Source organism: Adelges cooleyi, unplaced genomic scaffold (genome assembly GCF_023614345.1).
Source record: "Adelges cooleyi isolate 19-005CV unplaced genomic scaffold, UGA_ACOO_1.1 ACOO_flye_CR_arks_rails_tigmint_CR_PRNA_9, whole genome shotgun sequence".
NCBI classification, from domain to species: Eukaryota; Metazoa; Arthropoda; class Insecta; order Hemiptera; family Adelgidae; genus Adelges; species Adelges cooleyi.
In genome coordinates this window covers 7,493,339-7,521,255 of record NW_026096579.1, presented here as the reverse complement: position 1 = coordinate 7,521,255, position 27,917 = coordinate 7,493,339, and the positions used below count along the sequence as shown (strand labels likewise).

The 27,917-nt window shown below is 37.8% G+C and overlaps 1 protein-coding gene across 2 annotated transcripts in view; it reads right to left on the bottom strand.

Annotated features, from left to right (window-relative positions):
• The window catches only part of LOC126846829 (zinc finger protein basonuclin-2-like), a 65,095-nt gene extending 37,959 nt beyond the window's left edge, over positions 1-27,136 (bottom strand). The window contains exons 1-3 of one of the 2 annotated variants that reach the window (XM_050586635.1): positions 26,456-27,136; positions 21,269-21,360; positions 11,516-11,665 (exon numbers count right to left, since the gene is read on the bottom strand). In XM_050586635.1, coding sequence (XP_050442592.1) covers positions 11,516-11,665; positions 21,269-21,360; positions 26,456-26,531 — 318 coding nt within the window. In that variant the 5' untranslated portion in view covers positions 26,532-27,136. The remainder of the gene's footprint in view (positions 1-11,515; positions 11,666-21,268; positions 21,361-26,455) is intronic. The other variant, XM_050586637.1, reaches the window with a different exon arrangement.
• Positions 27,137-27,917: the final 781 nt, after the last annotated feature.

Here is a 27,917-nt window from a genome sequence, read left to right as displayed (position 1 = left end):
TACAACAACAACAATAATTGTCCTAAGGAAATAATTATTTTCTAGTAAAAACTGTATAGTGGCGCTAAATCTTATAATTATCGTTGAGTACTAGTTGGAGTAACTAAATAAATAGTTGGGCCGACTAAATGTTTAGTTGGGCCAACTAGAAATTTAACCATAATTTTAGATGGACCACCTATGTACAGGTGAAATAGTGCGCTTAGATTTGAATTATATTTGCATAGATGTACGGTCTCCCAAGTTTTAATTTTCAAGAAAAAAATCACTAGTATATTTCACTCCGTCCGACTCTATGGGCCAAATTTGAAAATAATTCTTAAGTTTCCATCCAAAAGGAATTGTCAATTTCCCTTGTTTTGTAATTAGATAACGTTTTTTCATGTTATTTTTTTTTCAATGTAATTTGTTATCGAAACGAGATAACTGGTCTTGGTTTTTCCTAGGAAACATCACTTTTAAATTTATCACCACTTGCAAACCGCAATATATGTCCCGCTTTGCTACTACTATTCTTCTACGGCGCTAGTTTTTTTTCTCCCCAAGTAGTCAACGATAGCGCCGGTGCGGTTGGCGCCCGCGAGATAACCCCAAAACCTATTTACCAGTGTAAAGGTACAAACATAATAGCATAGAAAAACAAAAACCTATAAAAATCGGTTTTACGTTTGCCATCTGCACGTCCATTACATTGCACGCCGTCTGGAGTGTGTGTGTATTAAAGAATTAGACGACAGCGAGAAGACACCTGACAAGAGTAGGTAATGTGTATATAGTAATTAATAACATTATCTATGTATATCCCGAACCGCCGGTGTAAACTTAAGTAATATGTATACATTACTATACCTATTTATAATAATGTGACATGTAAAGTGAGCGTAACAACCGTGTATACGACACAATATAATGACGGGTTCGCCTTGTGTGCACATAAATAATTTAACTGCGTTTCGGCCATACGTTTTAGTATTTTCAAAATATTATGTACATGTGTGTGTATACTTACATGTGTATTGCGACGGTCACGCGAATTGACGCCGTCGTGTAAGTGTGTACACAATGTTTACACGCGGCTTCGACCGTAATCGAAGTAAACATCAAAAACAAGCACAACCCTTTTTGGCCGCGGTTCACCACCACCCTATACTTTAAAATTTTGGGCGCATGGGCTTAGGGTATTTTTTTTTTTTTTTTTTTCGGCTAGCAAACGATAGATACCGTATTATCCATAATAACTACACACACGATCGATGTGCGTCGGACACGTCGCACTCGTGTGAATCATTTCCGGTTTAAACGTTAAGAAGAGAAGCAGACCGACAGAGGGGAGGGGGTGAGGGTAAACGACTAAAATATACTCCTATGTTGAAATAATTTAATACGGTCCCTCGACGGCTACTATACAGTACTGCCGCCCGTTGTTTGCCGAACACTTCATCTCTGGCCGAGCCTACATACAATATAATAATAATATATAATACAATAAGTGGTTCGACCCTTCGGTCAACATAATTACGCCATTTTGACTTTTGCCAGCTCTCCCCCCACCCCCACCCCTCGTCCATAGCCCTTATGCCGTGAGGTGAAGTGCGCAAGACTTTTAACCCTTCCGTGTGTGCGTCGAAGGCAAATCTTAAAACCAAACACCACCGACGACGTTCAAGCTTTGTATGCGGCTTACGACAAAGTAATACAGACATACTCACATGTATATGCACACTGGACGTTGACATTGATAATAATATATTTTTGTAATCGTTTTAACTATTTTAACGCGACTCGTCCGAGTCGTATTTGCGTTTCGACCGTTCGGAACGATTGGAAATTGTTGAGAAAAAATATGTATACATATTTCTCACAAATTGCAACCATTGGTTACACATACAGCGAGTAAAATATGTATAGTAAATAAATAGTGTGTCAACCGAGCTCGTAAACCGACTGTTTTGGACTTGCGATGCGTCGCTTCCATGTAAAATCCGCTTATAGACAATCTTAAAGCGCTCGTAAGAGATCATACTACATCATATTATTATAATGCCCGGACTTGACAATAATTCCTAATCGTATATAATATGATATTATATACTTGTTGGCGACATTCCAGTAAACATAGCAGCTGCGACAATGTAAACACCAAACGGCTTAAAACAATCATTTTTTTTTTTAAATTACAAATTGTAAGTATATAACATTGCAATGGAATATTACTACAATAAAAGTGCCTACCGCCTATACTACATGTATTATTATTTTTGATTCTAAAACCGCAATGTTATTATTAGACGTTGTGCAACGTATATCTGAACACTGTAAAATAGGTTAAACGTGTATAATTTCTATTTTGAATATTAGAAAAATGTATAATATAAAAACGATGCAATCGATTCGGCCGCCAAAAGCGACGATCAAATTGATTTTGGGTTTCGCAAAAACTGCGGTGATTCTCCTATTTGTGTGTTTGGTTTTTTGATTTTTACATATTAAGCTCAGGCTGAACGTGCACGATGAAGAAAATAATTTGATTTTGCGCAATCACATGGTAATATTGTAACAAAAAAATAACTATAAGCTGCGAGAGTGGCCATTGGTATAATAAATTATATAAAATATGAATTAAAAACGAGGGAAAGTGAATGAAAATTATAATTATTAATTTGTAACATAAACGTCAGCTAATAAATTCAGTTGTAATAATCGAAAAAAAAAACATTCAATGCCGTGTTGAAAAAACTGGCTTAAATTTTTTGTGTCAAAGTCCAAATATGAAGTAGAGAAAATGATAATAAACATTGTGTAGGATAAACTCAAACATGACAAAGTTGACATTTTTTTCTATTTTCTCATTTTATGACAGAGATTTTGATCAATTCAAGCTTCAATCCAACTCAACACCTATGCAAATATAATGAACACGGCTAATTCTGCGGTCACTATATCTTGATGTATTATGGCGACGTAAAGGGGTACCTCGACTCAGAGAACACTATATTATAATGATGATAATGATAATAATAATTGCATTACAGTACTCTGCAGGTAGGTCAAACGACGCTGTGTGGCAACGACACACATTTTACCCGGAGGCGTACCGAGTGGACCGCGGTGGCATTATAGGTACAGGTAGGTAGGTAGGTAAGGTACACTGTATTATAACGATTTGTTATTATAGGTATCGTTGACCGCCTTAAACGAATCCACTCGACTACCGGGCACAAGTGCGACCACGACGACACGCCAATAGAGTCGAGTGATTGGCATATTTCTTTGTGACACACACGGTATGTGTGCGCGACCACCACCGGCAATTACACCTATTATTTATATAGGTGTATAATATAACCACTACGACAAGTGCTGGCAATGCCAAAGAACGTACTATATGTATGCGTTCAAGGGGCAGACAACGAGGAGGCGCTGTGCGCATATTATTATGTTTGGATATATTATGTGTAAAAGCTTTCGGACGCGCCGAGGGACGGAAAAAGGGTTCGAACGATAATAATAGAGACGCTGTATACAGGTAGGTACAATGTGTTGTAATAATTATTGTGTGGACCGTACGCGAGAGACAGTCCGCGGTTGTCAGAAAAGATAGAGAGAGAGAGAGAGATCTCTTCGAAAGGAAAAGACAAGAATTATACATCATCATATACATGCGGTGTAGAGCTTCTGCTGGTCCGTTTCTCGCCTATCTGTGTGTGTGTATTCAACTATATGTATTATTATTATACAACGGACGGTATTATATTATACGGTTGTGTATAGATGGTAGTCCAGCTATAGCTGGTGGTGCTGCTGCTGCCGGTCGCCTCTGTTGCCCTCGCAGTCCTCCTGGTCTGCTGAAAGCGTTGCCCGGGCACTTTGATAACGGCCGCGGTGCGGTGCACAACCATACACATTTATATTATATTGTATAATCTATATATATATATATATATAATATATATATATGTACATGTACAATAATCGGAGCGCACATGACGAAGCTCTTTGGGCCAAAAACGTTGGTCCAAGTACACTATAGCTGTTGCCTGTTGTCCGTCGGCGGTAATAACACCGCAAGGCGGAGGAGGAGGCGATGACTGCGCGTTTATGCGTATAATGCACCGACGGCGGCTTGTTTGATTTATTATTGTCTCTTTTCGTGACATTTTTTCTTATAATATATATTTTTTTATTCCTCGCAATGCTGCTGTGTCCCGAGTCGGTCGGTCGGCGGTAGCCGCGTGACCGAATCGGTCGTTTCCAATATTTTATCATTATTATATTGTTATAATCGCCATAGAAAATAGAAAAAAATTACCCATATACCGCGCCGCAGTGTGAGAATAATGTTTTCAATGTATAGCTGCGAGTCGTCCAGTTCCATTAAAATGGACATCAAGTTGAAAAAACCGAGATGAGTTTGAGATCAATCCAAGACGGATTCTGTTTGGCCAGCTTTATAATAACAAGTGCCTACCTACAACTTGTGAACCGGTTACCATTTAAATTGAGTGACGTCGTTTGTACAAACGGTTTACACGCGACCGGAATTAGCGTATCTGTTAGTTTTTCGGGTCGAGCGATAAATTAAAAAAAATACTTTATTTTTCTCTTTGCTTACGCGAATAGCGTGTCCCGGCGCCGTTATATATATATATATATATTACCTATATAGTGTTGTAGGTATATTATATTATGTGTACCACCTACACAACGGTGGTCGTCACCGTCGGTCGTACCTAAGCTAAGCGCCATTTATATTTACACCACCCTGTGTCCCCGCCGAGGCGACGGTCGCTTGACACTATTTCACCCCTTTCCTGTGCGCCGCTATCAGACGTTTTATCCGTTCACCAACACACAAATGTACGGGTAAACATAACACAGCATATACAAACCAACCGACTAAACACCGTGTACAGGTAGGTAGGTACACGACACGGTAGGACGGGGACTTGTAGGCGTTAACTGCTCGGCACCGGCGTGTAATACGCACCACGCGATTTCCATGTACTACACGTCAACACGACACCGGTGAATATAACGATAATAATAATACATATAGTATAGTGTAATGTAGTACCTACGGTGTACAATATATAATGTGTACATGTAATATGGGTTTGTGTGTGCGCGCCGCCCGTGACGGGGGGGTGCTGTTTGCGGGTTGTCGTTGTACGTGTAGTTACAAAACGGTGCCGATAACACGTCTGAGATTAAGGGGAGGGCTGTGCAAAGCCGCACGACAAGCCCGGCACGCGAATGTAGGTAAGTACGGATTGGACGGTGTTAGGTGTACCTATACATAAAAAAACAAATGGGTCGGGTTTTGGTTTTTGTTTTTAATAATATACACACTACAAGGAACCGGGGCGCCCACCTGAGAAATTTCAACAATCTTTTGCTTCGTCTTCGCCTTGCACTCCCCCAACTATGTATACACAATTAGTTGGCCCGCAACTAAATGTGTAGTTATTGCAACTAGAAATCGTTATTTTAGTTAGACCAAATATGTATTTTTTTTTTTTTTGCTGTGTAAACCCGTTTTCGGTAAATCGGAGAAGCCTGTAACAAACGGTGGGCAGCTAGCTGAACCAAAACTGCAACGGACAGTTATACCCGGTCGACTTGTTTGTATTATAAGTGTATAAGATTCGGACGTTCAGGAATCCACGGACAACGGTTTATCGACAAAAAAAAAAACAAAAATGCAATCATTACAAGCGAATAATCCTGTTATTTTATTTTATGCGCCTACGACCGAGTCCTAGGGTGAAAAAATGCCACCGGGCCGGTATGACTATTATATTATATTATTATAATTTATAGGCCACGTGCTTGGGATAGGATAGATGGACCTACTTGGCTGTGTATACGTGCGAATCGGCCTAATTCGATCCGGTTATGTAATTTTCATTCGTACCCAAGTACTATTGTAAAAATATACTTAAGGGACATCGGCGAGGACCCCCCCCCTTCCTAAAATAAACATAAACCGTAGGCGGATGGAAGTATATTATTATGTATAGGTATTATATTATTTTTTTTTTTTGCTGTAATCCCATATGGAATAATAATGGCCGCGTCCTCTTCGAGTCGTTAATTATTGGCTCGTCGTTTGTGTGTATTTTGAATACTTATATATTTCTTAGTTTTCTATGTTATATTAAGTGTAGGATTGATTTGTGACCGTTTCCGTGATTTTCTCACGGCATTAAAACGCATGTACGTCATATAACGATATGTTTATATACTAAAAAAAAAACATTAAAATATAATATACCTACTGGGCTATTAAGCATTGCACATATTGTTCGGGCCTGTCACATCGCGTGACCAAAACTCACACAAGTCATATAATAACCCAAGTTAAGTGTAGGTCCCCGCCGAAGTGTTTAATATATTATGGTACCTACACATCTAACAGGACTATACACGCGGTATGCATATTTTATTAATGTGTATCATTCGAACAGCGACTTCATCGTCCATAATACATTACGGGTTGGGCCAGTTATTTTACTGTAATCTCAGTTACAAAACTTCAACATAATAAGCAACCCTTATTTTGTATGTATATCAGTGTATATTTATTTATTTATTCGTACATTTCACCCTATAACGCTGGTTGGTCTGGCAACGGCAATTATTTTTTCATTCAATTTTTTTAATAATAAATATAATATAATAAACATCTCGAGCACATAGTTAACGGTGTACAAAGTACACCACGGATGTGATTGGAGGACCCTCGGCTTGCTTGTATATATACCTCTCTCAATCTTATGCCGACCCGCACGCGTTGTTTTGCATTTTAATAATAATAACATCTAACATAATGGCGGACGTACTCGAAAAGGTCTTATCATATCATTCGGGTGGTTGTTCGTGTTGTAATAATTGAATCTCTAGAAAATTCCAATTGCCCTTATAGCGGGTTAGGGGAGGGCATTTTTTTTTTTTATTACTTTCAAGTATAGATGATAACGCGCGTGCACGTGCCGACTTATACGGTCCAAATGAGTCCAAACGATCAGGAAACGCCATTTTTTGTGCTACTACAATGCTTATACATATTGTCTAGTAGGTACATCAGCTTTATAATACTCAATTATAACGATATGGGATTTGAATACATTCGGATAGTGTGAGGGGGGAGGGGGGTTTGTCGACTATGTCCTTTCTCTATTCCTGTATACATCTTATGCGACTGTTCAAAGACAAATCGTGATCAGCGCCGACCCGGTACAACCGGAAGGACGAAACGCCGCATTAGCATACTATTATCATTATTATTATTATTATTATTATTATTATTTTCACGTGTATAATATTTTATATACGCACACACAAATGACCGTGTTTTGCAGTCGAGGGGGGAGGGGTAGTCGGCCTCCGTACAATATAATGCGGAAACGGACGTGTATATATATAGTCGCCGAAGAGGATGTTTAAGGGTGGAGGGGGGGGAAGTTTAAATCGGAACTATATATATATATAAATTATTATTATAGAGAAATCGAAATGATGCAAGATGGACGGCGGTCCGCTGTGTATATGGCGTGCGGTCGCCGAGGGGGGTGAGAAGGTTTGGAAAGGGGTACGAGGGCGCATATTGACCTGTCAACGGGGACCGGATGGAATTAATGCCGAACCCTTTTCCACGTGTACAACGGTCGCCATCATGTGCATATTAAGCGGGGGCCTAATCCCTTCGGTCGTGTATATATAGAGATATAGCAGTATGTATACAGTGTGTACGGCAGCACCGGAAAAAGGGCACGGGTCGGCGGCGACGGTGGAGCTGTATATTAATGCGCATTACGCCGGCTATACGCGGTTTTATAATGAACACAGTATATTATACGCATGTACATATATATATATATATATATAATATGTACGGTATGATGATGACGGTCAACTCGGATGTACAAGTTAATTTTGGCGCAGAAACTAGGGCTAGTTATATGTACCCCTATATAGTGCAAAAGAATACCACAGTCAGGCCTAAAGCGTGAAGGAAGGTTAGGTTAACACTATTGCATCGCTGCAATGACATTGGACTAATCTGAAATGTTACAGATAAATGTGTTGTGTGTGTGAAAACAATAATAATATGTTATTACTTTATATTATGAACTTGTAGTTTATAATATGACTCGGTTTCGCAACTTGTAACCGGTTATCGATTAAATTTAGTAACTAGCCATTTGTTTGCAACCAACTCGGATATATTATTATTATTATTAATATAGGATGTATATGAGAATCACATACTGCATACATTTACATCGTTCTATCAATTATATATACTATAATATTGGATATACGAAACTAATGAAAAGGGGTGTGCATCGTGTGTCCACCGCGTGCTTATAATGTAATATCCAAAAATGTAGAGTGGAGGGGGGGAGTGGATTTTCGGCGACGGGTTTTTCGGTCGAGGCTCCCAGAGATAATGATCTCGACCGCGGGCCAAAGAAAAATATATTACATTATTATTATTTATACGGAATTGGTTGTGCAGGTGTTTCATCGTGTGTATAGATAGATAGGTTTTTTTTTTTCTACTCTCTCTCTCTCTGTCTTTTATTTTTTCCCGGGAGTCATATTATACGAGCGCCGCCTCTTTGGCAGAGAGACCTGCACAGTACCTACCTATATAGCATACATATATAATATAATCGAGCCTAGTGACAGACCCTGTAATCAGTGCCGAGATGACAGTCACGTACCTTTTATGTGTGCTACAGCGGCGGCGGTCGCGCATCTCATCTCCATAATAACACAGCCACTATCCGATCGATGTCCTCGCGAGCATATTACATATTATTACTATTATATATCTATATATATATATTTATAGAGGTAAGTACCGACGGGCTAATAACACGTGAGTGCGCCTCGGCCGAACCGGTCCGTATAAAAACCGCCCACAGGCCTACCGGTGTACCTAATCACAATGTGATGCCGGTCCACTCAAAATTGTTACTGTCATTGGCATACCCACGTACGCACACGATGTCATAATGTCAATTTCGTACACACACACACACACACACACACCCATCGTACCTATATACCTAACCTATTATACTTAAGGTATAAGAAGGTAAATCGAAAATAAAAAAAAAATTATATTACTCACGCGGTAACCGCATAATTGGGAATCGAAATCGTGTGTTGAACATATATATATATATATATATAAACCGAACACACGGATAATAATTGCCCGAGTCGCTTTTTTTATAGATATACATATAGGATACGACAAGGGTCCCCCTACACCACCGGTCTCGATATAGCGCCACGTTATAAGATAATATAACCGCAAGGACACGAAAATATAATATATATATATACCTATTATGACGAAGGACGATTGTATATGTCACGCAGAATCCAATAATAATAATAATTATAACAACATTAACCCAGACAGACCCGACGAGCATGTATACACCGGCTCGAGGAGCATAGTATAAGAATATAATATACACACAACAAGAGAAGAATAGAGGACAATATATCCTTTGACGCGAAAAAAATCCCATTACAACCATAAAAAAGAGACTCTCCGACCGTTGTGACACCGTTTCTACTAGACTACTTTATTTTGCACAAAAGAAAACCCCAGTGTGTATCAGAATAAAGGTCAAAGTGCAAAAACCTTTTTTTTTTATTTACAAAATGAAAGATCACGACTTTTACACAGCTGGAATTGTCTAAAGACAACGCAACAACGGTAAACGTGTCCTGCCAAAAGGCAAAAAGGATAATTACAAACAAATACATATATATAGGTACGTATCAATTGAAATCCTTTTAGTGACTAAGTTGGGAAGCACATTTAAGGAAATTCATATTATTATCTATGATGTACAATAGGTAAAAATCGTAGCTTGAGGCGGGTGGGGGTGGGTTGAAGGGTGGCAAAGCAGAAGAGAGAGAGAGGAGTCAACTTTGGGGCGACCGAGTTGTGTCATACTACAAGAAGTGATATAAAAATCTAATCTATTGTCAATCCAATTCAGAGTATACAGTAGTGTATTATATATATATATTATACACTCAAAACGTCGCCCTTCATTTAAATTACAAAATGTTCCGGTGCTAGGCACGAAGTTAAGTCGCGACACTGCCATGGGTTATATATGTATTACTTGTATAATAATTGAAATTGATCGAGTCGATCGGGCGCGACGCCTGTCACGGGCCATTAAAACGGTGGCGGCGGTCGCTTCTGCATGTGTGCAAGGGAAAAACAGCACTAAAGTCATCAATATCATATACAACAGCAGGGTAGGTATTATTATTATTTTTGTCGTTATTGTCCCTGGTATACTCAGGCTATGGTGTGTGGAGCAATAGAGAGAAAAGCGCCAATTGTTTTTAGCCATTCTATAATTATATTTTTACTTGGCGGGCTGCATTCAACACAAGGCAGTATTGGCAATATTGCCAACATTATCACGGTAAATCTAAGGGATGCCACACGCACAAAGCTATAATATATTATGGGTTCGCGACATTGTAATACTATGTGTGTGTGTGTGTGTGTGTGTGCGGTAGTCGTACTTGGACGTGTATACAGTTATAATATTGTGCATAGCATTATATATGTATACATATTTAAGAAAACGAGCCTCGACTGAGCTGTCAATATCGCGGCGGGCAGATGGATGGGTTGCCGTTTATTCCTTGTAGAGCGACAGTGTGTGTGTGTGTGTAATGTGTATACATATATTATATCTATCTATCTATATATATATATCGGTCTATCTTCACTTCAAATGCAAATCACAGCCCATTGATGGATGAGTGCACGCGGACCGAGCTATCCGTTTTTGTATAACGTCCTTTTATAAGGGATATATATTATATATATTATGCATGTATAATAATAAAATATTTTGTATCGAGTGACGGCCGGGGACCGGGACTTGTGCCACTAATAGATCCACATTTCAACCTGAGCCCCAATCGACCAACATACAGTAATAATTATATATTATTGTCCTGTAGATTCAATAAAACGTGATCCCTATTCACTGCAAGTGCGTTTTAATGTGTCTGCTACACTATAGTTGATTATATAGAAACACAGGAAAATCTCCCGGAATTCTGTGACGGCCTAACCCGACCGAACATAGCTCACGAAATGCGTTAATATTATTAATTGTGTAATTCGTTTATTATGCCAAAATGCGTTACAATGAGAACTGGTCTACTCCGAAAAAATATATTATAATATTAAGAAAATTGTGTATTGTGTGCAGTATTGTTATTGCAGACAAGGATTTGCGAATGGTAATTAATTACTACAAGTTGAAAATGTACACACTTGACCTAACCCAACAATTTATGCTCATATAACAACAACTCTGTTCTCTGATCTACACAACTATTAAATATTAGTGTATTAATTGGCTATTGAGCGATCTGCACACAGCTCGGATAGTCACTAGGCGTACTTAGGTACCGTATAAGACGTTGTATGTTATAAATTTATACTCACGGTACAAATGGTGGGCGGCATAGCCATTTGCGGAGGGTCCGAAGACGTCCGGGAAGGCCGGATGGGCATTGGCGGCGGTTGTGGAACTATCGGCGGCACGCTGGCTCCGGCCATCTCCGGCCGCAGAAACCACGACGCTACAGAAGCCCACTGGAATAATAAAAAAAAAAATTCAAAAAATTAGTCACAAGACATTTCATTGTGTAAATAACAGCTTCTAAAAAAATCAAACAACTATACAAGAGATATGGCAAAAGGTCGGTCGTACCGCCACCGTCGGTCGTGACCGATTATTATTAGACATATACCAATAATTATTATACCTAAGACACCATAATATATTAAACAGTGTTGACACTGTCGGACCGCTAACAAGTTTCCGGCTGTTAAAAAAACGTATACGACCGCCGTAGAGAGGACAACACAAACAGTATTATTATTTTTATGAATACCTTTATAAAATATGCGTGAAGGACGCGAGCCTCGTATACATACATGCATATTAATCGTTTTGGCTAATATATCACACTGCCGCTGCCAAAAAACTAGATGTACACAATATATAATTCTATTAGAGATTGTGTAAAGTGTGTCTCTATTAGGTCAATATAATATGATGTTTTAATAATATGTTGTACTAGACCGCTTTGAACCGGGATTTAAACGTAAACACGAATTTAACCAGTCGATATGTAACATCCTATACAGCTGTATATGCTATAGCTGTGTAATTACTACTAAAATACGAGTACACGAGCACAATATTATTACACTCTTGTGGCTAATTAGATACTATAGGAGTTGCCAAGGTGACACCGAGCTATATCTGCAGGCGTAGGTATAAAGCGTTGCGATATCTCCTCAACGTGGAATATGAGTCGCTTATAATATTTTTTTTTTTGTCATTACCTATGTACACCGAGAGTGTTGTTATGTATGTATGTATGTATGTAGGTACGGTGCTGCCTACGGTCACGACGACCGAGACTTATTATATTTCTTGTCCGCGGTCTTGGCGGTATATGCTCGATGAGACACGGCAAAACTAGTATCCTACATATAAAAATACACGTGACGTGTCCTTAAAGTCGTTTTAATAGTGTTTTTTTAATGCGCTATTAACGCGCAGTTTTGTCGATCGTCACACACACACACACACACATAGGAACATAAACTATCGAAGTGACCATAATATTATAATGATATTCAATTGGATATTATTTATTACACACGGTTATACCTATAGGGGAAGAGAGGAAAAACGCGCAAAAATAAAGTTGAATATAAAATGTCGCTTGTCTTGGGGGTTGCATTATATTAAAGGTCAAACTGTTATAATACGTCAAACGACCCTGGAAGTGTATTAAAGGTATAGCTGGCTAATAATACAGCAGTGTGTGTAGTAAACGAAATAATGACAACGATAAAAGGGGGGAAAAGCAAAAAAAAAAAAAAAAATGTAGTAATAATAAAACCGTCACGCCGGACACGCGAACTTGGCAAGAACAACCCGTTAAAACGCACGTCTTGACCGCTCCTATATAATATAATAATAGTAGATAGAGTGTACACTATATATATATATATGTATATAATATTATATAAATATAATATCTAGAAAGGAGAGACAAGGGCGGGTGTCCTTAAAATGTCAAGTCGGTGACGCGACGAGGAAGTCGGCGATGGGCGAATCGCGTGACTTGGCCGAAATATAAACTCGTATAATAATATTATATTATATACTATCTATAGTCTGTGTACAACACTAAATTGTATCCGACGCCTTTTAATTAAGTGAAATTTTAACGGTCCCGTGTATGAAATGTTACCTAATGGGTTAATTTTGATTCGAAGTCGCGGGCTCTACTTATATTGTATACATTTTCTTTAATCAATTATTCAGTTGCCTTCTACTTTTCAGAGCGCTAAATTTTGTTTTCTCTGCCTTGAAGATTACTATACCGTTAAAGCACTCTATAACAATATGTTTGCCGTCGATATACAAAGTAAAGTATATAATGTTGGCGTCGGTTCAAAACAATAACAATAATTTAAACACAACAGCTATATACGACGCGTTTCGGAGCTTCTGTTGCGCAGCAGCGTCGACTATTTGATTTCTTTTCAGTCTCTCTCACCCACAGCTCGCTAGTCTATTTATATATATATATATATATATACATACATTTTTGATCTCATCTCACATCGGTATATCGGAAATTGCGGTTTTACGACATCCATAAAGTTCGCCATGGCACATGGCGCGTTTCTTTGCAGAGCACCAGTACTATCCGCAGAGGAGGAAGCTGAAGAGTTTTTTTTTTTTCAAAAATCTACGATTACACACACACCGAACGATCGGCTTAAATAATACATATAGAAACACACAAACACTTACCGCTGAGGTCATCCATCCGTGTACTATAATAATAATAATAATAATAATACACGAAGGGGCATTTTACACACACACACACATGCGCTCGTCCAAGTTCATCTGGCTAAAAGCTTCCTGATGGCAACGACCATAAGGCACATGTATGTATATATATATATATATATATATACAATAATAATATAACACTACACACAAGCCGTCAATATCTGCTGACGTGACAGCCGGGCAAAAGCCGTCGTGGTACCGCGTCGAATTAATGAGCGAGAAAACAACCAAAACGACCCAAGACGACGCCACCTCCCCTCGGTCTTTGCCTATAATAATAATGTATGTGTGTGTGTGTGTTGTGTACTTATAATCGTCATATTATATGGCCACCGCACGTAAAACCGATTTACGACCCGCGTCGTAGATCATGTTAGATCATGCGGACCGACGACCATTTGCTTGATTGTGCCAAACCAATACCGAACACGGTGATGAGTGTGAAACTATAATATATATATATATATAGTGTTATGATTGTTAATATTTTTTGCCCTATGTACAACATAAAAACCGCTATGCGACCGAAGCGCTGGTCCCACGGTAACAGCTCAACACCATTCACAACAACAATTATCAACACTTCAATACACACGTCATAGCTCTAGTTAGATAGTTAAAGTCGTTCAGTCTTATAGCGACATCATAAGACTTATACGATTTAGCGATAACCTATAGGCTATATCCTGACCTAATGTGTAACCTAACCGTCTTGGGTCCTCAAGATCTGTCCAATACCTATTGAGAGCTTGTATCTTGTCTAACCGAGTTACAAAACGATTATTGTACCACTTCTATATGGTCCACGCAATAATATACACCTAAAAACGGAGAGTTCTGCGTGTCTTATCATAATATTATGTATATTAATAATAATATGTGCGTTATTACTTATTATATATCTGCGGTCGGCCGCTGTGTATGCTTGAAGATGAAACCGACCGTCTGACGTACGCCCGTCCTTGTTGTTTTTTTTTTATTCACGACTAAAAAATAATGATAACGAGCCGTAAAATTAATTAAAAGTTATAATAATTCCGATATGTATTTTATTACACCGACCGATTCGAAAAATCAAGTCCCACGGACGTACCTGAGCAGTATAATAATAATAATAATGATAATTTATTAACGTCCCCGAGGCGAAGTGAGTGCATAAGCGTATAGCATGTAGGAACGAGCCAATAACGAAAACGACATTAACAGTGTACAAAGCAGTAAAACCATCTATAGACGTTCCACGCACAAGCGTTGTAGGTATTATATGTGACCGAATAGGCTTAAGGTGACAAATCTCGTTGACGTTCTATAATAATAATAATAATAAACACCATCGAGGCGACCAAAGTCGTAAACAAGTTTAGTTTTTTCACAATACTGGAAACATTATTATTATTAGATACTATTAAAATATTATTATACCTACTGGACCCGTTGTGGTTCCCAGGCGCTTTTAGATTGAAAATTCAAGGCTACTGTCCCATTAAGGTGTATTGTAATAAAACTTAACCGAAATAATAATATAAGCTAACGCGGCCTACAAACACTGTCAACCGTGCTTTTCGTCGACCTAGCAATAAGCACAAAACAATGTACAAATTATATTAAATGATATATATATTATCATATGTCGCTATTGAGAGTTATAAACTACACTGTGACAGGAGTCCGGTTGGTATGTTATACTTAAACACGGAGTACCTTTTTCGGCTTTGGCATACACATACATTGTAGTGCGTTTATATTATATTTATGGGCAATCATATCCTAGCAATGATGTTATAATTAAAATACAGTATACAGTTCCACGATTTGACACTAAAAATACCAAACGAAATTGTCAACCTCGATTAGCTCATCTTTTTTGAATCAATGCCAGATAGAGCTAAGATACTATATTATATCCGAGTACATCATAGATAAAAATAATGTGTACGTTTATAGGTATATCTAATAAGTAATAAGCATACAACCGACTATGATAATACTGTGTGATAATTAATAAATATTTTTCTACATGCTATGACCGCTAACCCTTGATTGGTCCTTGAACGGAATCGTTTATTTATTGGGCATAAGCCATGAAAAACTGGTCCAAAATGATTCTGGTACATTTGAGTTGGTAAAAAAAAAAGAAAAGCATAATATATTGAATATTATAATCTATTCCAATGCCACGCCGGTCGTCGATGCGGTATTTATTGTCTTCGGACGGGCGCGTTAATCTATTATTAAGATCAATAAAATGCTGACCGACGGTAATGGGCGATACACATACATACAAGTAAATAGTATACATATGCTGTACACAATATTATAATACACAACGATATGTGTAGGTTAGGCGTACGACCGCGGCTGTCGTTTAAGGTCGACCGTACCCCGGAGGGCCGTGTCTCCTACTTAAGTCGTCTTGTGTCAAATATTGGCCGTGCGATTTTTTTAAAAACTATTTTACACTCGTTATATACGATTATTATTATTATTATAATATGTTCTACGGGTTTAGAGAGAGAGAGAGAGACGCATAAAATGTATAAATTACCCAGTCGAGACTCACGCGGTCGACGATCAGTGACAACCGGTTCCTCGCTTTATATATATATATATATATATACATGTATATTATGTATTATAGGTAAGAAACGGCGGAAGACAGCTCCGCCAAAGATAGAGAGACCTCGGGGGGGTTCGGACGTCCGAGTATAAAAAAATATAATATAAAATCGTTTGACGTTCTAATATAATGACCAAACGGCAAACGTCAACCGCCATTTTGGCCAAACGCGCGTCTTACAAAAAATATAATATAATAATTATTATACATTACACATTATTGTAGATGACTTGCCCGAACAAGTTTTACTCAGCTGTGACGCAGCGCCGCATAAACTTCTTTTTATACTTCTCATTCCTTTGGAAAAATGTACAGAGTTAGGTGCACACAGCGGTGCTGGAGGGCGGGCTGTTATAGCTGTTACCTAGGAGACTAATTAACGGTATCGTTTTACTTATTATATGCATGTATATATATATATATAAATATATACTTTCCGCCCATGAATATTTATTAACGAGCAAGGGCTGCGTCTTGGAAAGGGTTGCACGGTGGCGGACGAAGACGAGCAAAGGGGGCCCTCAATTATCAGTGGAAAGACCTCAGCCGTCTTAACCCTATCCCGTACCTACCCTCGACCCTTTGAGAGGGTTTTCCCTTTATATATACAGCTATAGCAGAGTAATCGATACTTTCCCCGAGACTTTGCCCCGCGAGATGACTATATAATATTTACACGTATATAATATAAGTGCCTGCTGTATACATACATAAGTAGTTGGAAAATAATATAGATATGCCTACCGAACTCGAGCGCTCCACAGAGGCGGGGGAGATGCTGTAAATGAAAAGAAAGAATGAAATAATGAATGGAAAAATAAAAAATGGTGGGCGTCGCTTATATATGGAGTGAAAATCTTGCACCCCTTTCGCTTAGGCACCGGGGCAGCTGCGACGAACGGTCCCAAGCCTTTTATTTATTTATTATTATTTTTTTCATTCCAAGCGCTTCATGCGTGAAATTCTTGAAAATGCTAATATATATATATATATATCGGAAAATGCTGCGTCGAACGGTTGGGTCCGGACGAACAATAATAATAAAAAAAAAAAGATCACCCCGGTCCTTTTAACCCCTTTTTCGAAAAACCAACAATACATATAGACGAGAAGCTGAACCCCGCTGACCGGGGGGCGGGCATCGTCGCTTGGGTTCCATATAATTGGCCGAAAATCACGGTACCCCCTTCCCTCTTTAGGGGAAAAAAACAACGACTGCGACAAATAAACAATGAACGCGAAAAGCCGACCGGCAAGTTTGAAGTTTCAAGTTTGCAGAAATCTCGTTTTAATTGTCCCGGTTCGCTTGCAGACACACACACAGCTTAACCGTATTATATATATATATATATAGTGTACATTTTGCTCTCTCTCTATGTATGTATGAATTATGCATACTTGTTAAAATACACAACGCACTTGTGATTTCAATAAATGAATCCGTTTGCAACCGCCAAATCCAACGATGGATTAATCCGACAATCAAACAACGCACAGCAAGCATATAGTCGCCTTTTGCACGTGGCAGGGATATTTACATAAAAATAAATATATATATATATATATATTATAATGAATAGGGAAACGGTCGTTATTTAGTTCCCCCCCCCCTCTTTATTATATACCTAGCGAGATCTCAATAGTCTAATATACGAGGACTTATCCCGCTCATTGTCCTGACATGTGTGGTCTCCGCAGTTATATGCACTTCTTTCATCAAAGTTCCAAGTTCAGGGTGTAAAGTTACACATGTCAAAGTCTTTCGACTAAGTTGCAATGTTTGCAATTTGTAACCAGTTATTAACAAGTATTTTTTTAACGTGTAACTTATCGTACGGATGATATGAGTTCCATTTTTGTACATAAACCTGCATTTGTAACTAGTTTTAAGAGCAACTTATGTACTACCTTGTAACCCGTTACGGTAAACCGAAACTTGCCCGAGTTGTAGTTGAGTACTACATAGATTTTGCAAGTTTCAACCACCGATTATAATTGTATAAATGATTAAAAATGCCAATAATTGTGCGTTGTAATTACATACAAGTAGGCATATATAAAGAACCACGTCTCGGTATTTTACAACAATACCATTGTGTCGCTCAGAAAATTAACTGTCAGCACGATTTGTGATAATTGTTGTTGTTGTGGTCGGTTTGACAATGTAATTTGCCATATTTAAACACTTTGGGCGAGAAGGCGTTTACGTTCACGAGCACGAATATTAATTTGTACATTATGTGATAATAGCCAATGAGAACAAAATTTAACGGAACGCGTTTTTCAAATTTTAAGTCGAAAAATGACCTTGGTCACGGCCGTATGTTTTTCGGTGAAAAAAAAAATACATTATATTATATTTCAATCATCATTATTGCAGATATGGAAACGCGGTCCAAGGTCGATCGAGTGACCAAATAGAGCGGTTCGACAGTTTTGTCAAAGACCGGAAAAAAAATCAAATACAACATTAAAAAAATGTTAAACTGTCAAACGTTTTAACGCTTTAATCTGCGTTGACCTCAACTCCCGTGTCCAAATATATTATCATGTTTATATAATATGCATACCTACGTTCTGTTCTTATACAAAACATATTTGCATACACCCAGACAGACCTATAGTAGAGCTGTTATTATTACTAATATTCGTGGAATCGTCAAAAGGACTTGGTAAACAGTAATTTCACTGGGTATTATTATTATTTTTTTTTTGCCTAATCAGTTAGTGTTACCGTCGCCCCACCCCTCCCTTCTATCACTCGTCTGTTGAAAGCGTTAACGGACAATTATTAATAAGCAGTATAGTACTATACCTATATTCCTATTATTATTATTATTATCAATGGTGGATGGCCCGTGATCGGACTGCGCGATAATTACCGGCGATATCGTTTTCGTTTTCGTGGGCTCCTGCCTATACCCTTTTGTATACAAACCGGCGGATGTATATCATAGTGTACACATAGGTATAGGAAACCGAAAATAGGGATGAAATTCGTATTAATGGACTCTATCCGGCCGGGGGGGGTAGATATGTACACGCGGGAACGGTGCCCAGGTCGTCCGGTGACGGGGGCGTCAACTGGCGATCGATGCGCCTCTCCTGTATTATATTCGGCCAAGTATACTTAATACATATATATATATATAAATATTATATACCCATATATACCGTGTGGTAAATGGTAATGGGCGCCGGTCACGACACGGTCGCGGTCTGCCCGGTCTGTGCACGACAACGTCCACCAAACTCAAATATATATATATATATATATATATATGGATATAAATACATATAGTAATATATAGGTTCTTAAGTTGAAAGAAAAACGCACCGCCAGCGTCAAATAGTGTCGTCGGGTCACGAATATATATTATTATACAGCCCCTCCCCCCCATCCGTCGTCCCCTTTTATTTCTCTCATCCGAAAACACATATTTTTTGTATCGTTAAAGTCTCCTATCCACCGATAAAAGTGTATTATATGTAGGTAATATTATTATTATAACTTAACCGTACCTAGGCGTACGGACACTAGCCACAAGCCACAAAATAACATATATATATATAGGTACTATACACGGTGAACCCCAATGGCAGACAATTCAAATGCATATATATATATATATAGATGAGATAGGACATTGATGGCATCGGTTATTATTATATTATTATTAGGAGGGAACAGTACACGAAAACCGGTCGCCCGTCCTCCGTGTCACGTTTTTTTTCATTATATATATATGTATACTTACAAATTAAACGTTTCCCATTTACTATATTATAAAGTTTTTTAGCCGCCGTCGTATGATAATAATAATTATACACACACGGTCGGTTATTTGGTACAGTGGGGAGGGCGGTATCTCCAAAAGGGTATGCCCGTGTAAATGGTTTTTGTTTAACCCGGATAAAATCGTCGAAATTACATCTCTGCATACCTATATACCTACTATACATAAGTGTAACAATGTAATGTCTTGCCTTGTACATCTTATATAGTATTATGTCGGACGGCAGCAATCGAGACAGTTGGACAAAAAAAAAAAAAAACAAAAGATACTGCGTGCACACGCACACGAGCAACAACCGTGTAATTTCGCCACCTCCCACTGTATAATCAAATCAATGTCATTAAAAAAAAAAAAAACTGCTCTCGGGGTGGTTGTACACACATGTTTTTTGGAAAACCTAAAATTACCTACACCCAAATGTCCAGGGGTAATAATCGTCCGCTTAAAACGTTTTTGTCCGGCTCCGGCGTCGTCACACCCAAGGCCCATGTATAATATTATATACACAATGGGATGCTGTAGTCGCTTATATTATATAGTTTACACTTACCCGGGTCAGACCTCGGGGGCACTCACCGATTTACTTGTATATATACCTATGTCAGGTCACGTGTACAAAGCTTAAATGTATTACAAAACAAAAGTTTTGGCTGCCTGTGGCCAATTCGTACATAAGTCTTATATTATACTTGGCTCTTGTCTTAATAGTCTATAATACCTAACCCTGCGTGTATGCTGTATACCTGTAGACTTGTTTATTTTGTGTCTTTATAAAGTGTACTCGATGAATGAGCATCTTAATAATATGTCATTGGCCAAGTTTGACAAGGGGGGGGGCGAGGGGGGCACCGATACACGGTCTAGCTTATACATATATTACACATATAATATCTTACCACCTCCATCATGAGTCCGGCACTGGCAGCGCTCGGCGATTGGTCTTCTGGACGGCGCATGCGTAGAGGTGCGCCGATCACTCTGCCATTACCTGTGGAAAAACATTGGGAAAAAAAACAAATTAATATATATAAAAATATACAATATTTAAATACACACACAGGCATGCTGTCGACCGGCTCCTCTAGTTACTTATCTCTTACACACACGTACACAGTGCATGAGAGAGATAACTTCTTTGTTTGACCGTTTGATTATCGTTTTAGGGTGGGTTTTTCTATAAATTTTAAAATATCGCCAACAACTAGAGTAGAGGTGGAGAATTCAAGGTGTTTTGGAATAATATTATTATTGTTTAGCACTGGTCGAAGACGAGCAGTGTCAACGGCATTTTAGACAATTTCCAGTCATTAAAATTTGTATAACATGCAATAAATAGATGAAACGCGCCCTTCGCTCTTAATTTTGACGAAGCAGCTGTCTTCCTTTGTGTAAACAACATGAGCCATTGTGTTATGCGCGTGTGTGTACCTACCCCTACCCCTACCCCTGCGCGTTTATTATACAATATTATATTATATACTCTCTTATGTACCCCCCCGAAAAACTAATAATAATAATGATAATAACAACAATTCCTCTCTATCAAAACAAGTTCCGAAGGACGAGTCGCCGCCGCGCGTTGTACTTATATAAGTAACAAATTTTTTTTATTATTATTATTTTATTGGTTAAGTCGTGTTTAACCATCTAATAAACAGCCAAGTTTTTATTAACAAAAAAAAAAAATGTTATTAACGAAGAGGGCGAACAAAGTCCGTTAAAAAAAAATATAACCATCCTACTATACCGATAAAGATTTTTTTAGTTTTCTGTTTCGTTTTATTTTGCACGTTTACAGCTGTTATTAAGTCTTGCTCTATTTTGAAATTAAGACTGCATTTGATGCTTTTTGATACAAACTACGGGTATGAATCAGCTTTAACGCCAAACAAGAAAAAGCCTTATAATTCAGTCACTAATTGAACGTTTGACTTAAGTAATAGGTACACCGTTTTGATTGTTTAGTAATAATGACATTTCTTAACGTTAATATATCAAGTATTGTCCTAGTACAGATTTTTTTTTTTAAAGGCTACAAACTAAAACCGAAATCAAATCAAAAATAGTTTCTAATCTAAGTATATTACAGACTGGAGACCGCCGCACATTTTTCGCACGAACCGGTTATGGTATTATGATAAAGTTGACAATATTACGTATATTGTATGAGAAGATTTTTGGAAAAACATTTTTCTATTAATTTTTCGGTATATACTGCGACGGCGGCGGTGTGAAAAATCTATACTTACCGTTGTGGTGGCGTAGCAGTTGGTCCATGAGGCAGGTGGTGGCGCGTTGGGCCGTGCGCCCCCCTTGCGGCCGGTTCGACGGCTGTGTCTAGGGGGGAGCGGGTGGCCGCCGGGAGGAGCGACGCGCGTTGTCCGGCAAAGTGGGTCAATCGATCGAACGCGCCACCGGGCGTCCCGCCGCGCAATACGTCGACGGACGTCCGCCCGCCGAGAGGATTCTATAAAAGGGGGGGGGGGATGGGGACCGGGACGCGCGCGATTCGGCGATTCGACGGCGGCGCTCCGGCACACGAGCGTTACGCGACAAGACGGTTGCCCAAGTGTCGCGCGCTGGATACTGTCCGCGCCCAGGTGTGTCTCCGGCACACAACGGGGACGACGACGGCGGCGTCGTCGCCTGGTGGTCATGCGCGCCACCGTTCGTCCGCCCGGAACCGCCGTCCACCGCCGCCGGCCCGCCAACGCCGCCGCGACAACGACATCGACGACGGCCGCATCCTGTTGGCGACACCGTCGGCGGCAAACCGGACGCCCGTATACGGCCGACGGGGGGGAGCAGCCGGCCTCCCGAGCTCCGCCCATTGTGACAACCGCGACCGCGGCTGCGACACACATTGCGCGCGACAACGCAATCCGTTTCACCCACCGCCCCCCGACGAGTGGTTTTTTTTATTCATATATATGCGCGTAGATAATCTCCTGCGCCAGAAATGTATTCGCCGTGCGACATCCGCCATTTTCTTTTATTCCACGGTACTCGCAGCGTATACGCGGTATAAGACATATAACATAATATTTTTTTATTCCCATACAACGTCTTATATTATTGCAACAGAGTGATGTCCTACGACTGACAATGTATAATATTGTTCACACACCGTCTTAAAATAAATATTCGGCTCGGTACAGTTTTAGCGCAAAAAGTTAATTATAAATTACTGTTTTTTTATTTATAGGTATAACCTTGTTTAAAACGGTAGAAACAACATTTGTATTGTTTTGTTTAAAACTCATTAACCTTAGGTACAAGGTATAATAAAAACAACAATATATATATAGATATTGTCAAGCGACTTTTGTTTTTTTTTTTATGGAAACGATGAAACGCGTTAAAAATTAATAAAAATGAAACTCCTAATACATCTGACGTGGTGCTCCAGTTCTATATGCCTACTTAAAAACCTAATAATATTATTATAACAGCTCAGTGTTTGATGTTTCCCTTATCAGCATAATATTTTATTTATGAGTACAAGATTAATGTAATTTGTGTTAAGGTTATTAGCACTTTGTATGCAAAACTGGGCGAAGTTACTTGAAACACAAACAAAAGATAAATTGGCGTAAATATAATTATTATAAGAAGACTCGCACACCAAACCTTTCCATAATAATAATAATATGTAAGTTACTATACAATTTTGTTGATTGGGGGAACATTTCATTGAAGTAGGCATAGGCACAATTTCAGTTTTTAACTCGGGAGGGCTGGAAATTTTTTTTAAATATATATATATAAGTAAATATATTTTTGTATTTTAAAATTGTACGCATAACCTAATTTTTTTGGAGGGGCTAAGCCCACCCTAGTCCCCCCGTATTTGCGCCTATGGAAGTAGGCTTTCCGTAGGGCTTTCAACAACCCTTTGTCTACAATTTACTCATCCAAAATCTTCCGTTTGGCCAATTGAGCAAACAAAACTCCCACTCTGTTGCGCGTGTAACAGTCGAGGCAAAACGAAACCATTACTGTGGCAACGATCGGCGAACCGTAATGGAAACGATTCCAAAACTTGTTATTTTTCAAATAAATTTTCCTATATCTATCAACGCTGTTGTCTTGCAAGTAGTTCTCGAATAGTTCTGCGGCTATTTCAAATAATTTTGGTTCCGGGTCGCTTATACAGGAATCGGTGAACAAATCGGTCTCCGGCCAGTAGTCCGGTTCGTGAAGAGTTATCCGACATATCAATAATTGTTTTAATAGGTTTACAAGGAAAAAATGTTTAACAAGAGGTAAAATTATGAACAATAAATATACATGGAACAAATTGAGTTGTTAGACTGTGTTTGTTTGAGTGGCTAGACTCGTGCCGAACGTTGGCGGCTCAGGACAGCGTAAGTTGGACTAGGAGAGGCTGATTCCAGACGTGCAAGTTTGGTATAAAAGAAAATTTTAAGGATACTGTTGATTTGTGTTTGTATACTGTTCGTTGTTATAGACTTTACCAACAAGGTGTTAGTTATATTACCTATAGGCTATATAGGTAAACATAACAATTATCCAAAAAAAAAACAAATGTTAGTATGCAAGTAGCAAGTAGCTGGTACATATTATGAATAGGGCAAAGAAGCAAAAACTACATCTTATATTATTATGTAATAAATGATTAGCTAAAATCAGATTTTGTTTTATTGTCGGCCAGTCCTCCGTTTGCCTAAGTGTAACAGACCTAACCTACGTTAAAATATACTTGAACTGTATTTCTACCGGATATGATTTTATTTTTACACATTTCAAAGTCAAGTAATATTATTATAATAATGATATATACTTATATACCTATTAAAACTGGTCGATATTTATATATAAATACATTTTTTCTTTATCTTCCGAATATTATTATTACATTAAACGTGGAAAATGTTTTTAATTCGAACAATATTTAAATAATTATATTATATTTTTTCGTTTTTCATAAGAAATATTTACCCTTTAATGTGAATGTTGTGTTTAACATATAGACCGAAGTGATTTATAAATATTGAATAGGTATATATTTGACACAATAGAAAAAAAAATGTTATTGTTTGTCGGCGTATCTGATGAATGACAATGCGAATTTTTCACAATAACCGTTTGCCCTGGTACTAGTGCGGTTAATTGTTTTTTAAACACTTGCAATATAACTACTGAATATAATTATTATTATATAGAAACAAAAAAAAAATAATGTATGAAAGTGCATTTTTTTCTCTATAATAAAGTTTACATTATTAAAATATGTCGATAAACTGTTGTTGTAATAAATCATATTAAGATTATATGATGTAGGTATAGGATAATGTTCAAGCTCGAAAAGTAGATATAATAATATCAATATGACTGAAAAATATTGATTTGTAACAACTGTTGCTCGGACGACATTATAATGAAAAGGTACAATAAACTTTAACAATAATATATTATAACAGCTGTACCTTATTTGTAAAAAAATAACAATTCTTTAGGACTTAAAAAGTTATTTCAATTTGGTAAAATATATTATTCCCGCGACAGTTTCTTAAGCTTTTTTCAAAAACGGTTTAATTTAAGATTGAAATTAGATAATTTAGTTTTTGCAAAAATATAATTTTATTAAATTCAAAAATTTTAAACGCAAAAATCGCATTGAAAAAATATTATCGTTTCATTATTTGTTGACATTTTTGGATAACTTAATATTTTTTTTTGTATGTCCTACTAAGCTGGTAAAAATTTGTGTTTTTTTTTAAACGTATTGCGTATACCGGTCAAAACCGTTTAATTTTTTTATCTTATATAAATATTCGTACTTATACTTGAAACAAATCTGAGAGGGCGTGTAATAATTTATAAGCCGGTTTGATTATTGTTTTGATTTTATTTAAAACAGTAACAGTTTTTTTTAGATTATTTTACAAATTTTGGAATCATTTATTTTTTTTTTTTTAAACTCAAAGACAGCCAACAATTTTTTGTGTTATCTGTTTGGACGATTTTTTTCGTTTTGATTTATTTGTCTATCAAGCACTATGCCTACGCCTATACAATATATTAAAAGTAAGCTATGTAACGCCTAAGTCAGTACTGACCAGTGTTGAATATCGATTCGGTGGTCCGATGAATGTCGGCTGGAGAGATTCCCGCGGCGGCTCCGTGTATAACCATCAAATTGGATCACTCACTCGCAATGTATATAAATCAATAACTCCTATATAATATTATTAGAACAATACATAGGTATGTTAAAAAAAAAAACGACGGATTTTTTTCTTTTGTCACACGACCGGTCAACGCGATATTAGAAAACTTGTATTTAATATGAATATAATATTTTAATAACGTCGGTTTTTTTTTTTTTTTTGTGTAGCAAAATGTCACATGAGTAATATTAATATAAACGCACTACAAACACTCGATTCGAATATTATACCTAATTAATATTATATTTGAATGCGTTCAAGACGGATTTGTATTTTTAATGTCTTCGAAGACACGCAACACACACACACACACACACACTCGCGAGAAGACGTTTTAACGAGAAATATATATATATATATATATATGGTTTTTGTCCGTCTAATTAAAAACACTGTTAAAAAAAAATTCCAATGAAAAACGCACAAAAAAAACGGTCGAAGGGGGTTTTTTTTTTTGTGTCGTTGTCGTTTTTATTTTTTGGGGACGCGCGGCCGGACAACAACAACACCACAACAGACGGCGGACCGCGTACTGAGACAGTGTGTGACTGCGCGCGGCTGGCGGCGGGCTGACACACGGTGGGCCGACGCGGCGACGGTCCGTTTGTGTCGTGGCACCGTGTCGCGCCGCTTTGTGTGTCCCCACGCCAAAGCCGCGTCGGCCAATGTCATTTGTCGCTGTGCGCCGACGGGGCGGGGCCTCGGACAATATGTCACCGGAACGCGACGCCCAGGTCCTACCGTCCGTCCGTCCTGTCGTCCCGCCGTCCCGCCGCGCCGTCGCTCGTCCAACAACATAATAATTAATTATCAAACGTGAATATTAAAATATATTCCGTCTTGACGTTGCGAATATCGTTATTGTTATGATAAAAAAAAAATTTTTTTTTTTAATTCTTCGCTACTTATGCGGTGAAATCCCGTTGGAAATGTACACTTAAAACGACTTGGCCATATTAATTAATAATTATACACCCACTCGACTGTAATAATTTTAATTTGTAATTTAAAAAAAAATGTGTACTTAGAACACTGTTGTTAATATTATGGTATTATTACTTTTTTAAAGTATTTAATAACTTAAGGAATTTAATAAAATATGTTTTTTTTTCAAAAGACATTTCCAAAAATAGTTACTATCGTTTTTTTTTTACAATAATATATACATTTTACTCTTAACAAAACGTATTATTGAAAATATCTTCGAACAATTAAACATTTTATTTTAACCGTATAATTATGACACAAGAAGTAAAAAAAAAAAATCATACATATATTATACGAGTATTTTTATGTACAAACTTAGATTGAATTTTAAGAAACGGGTACAAGTTTTAGGCAATTTCAAAAT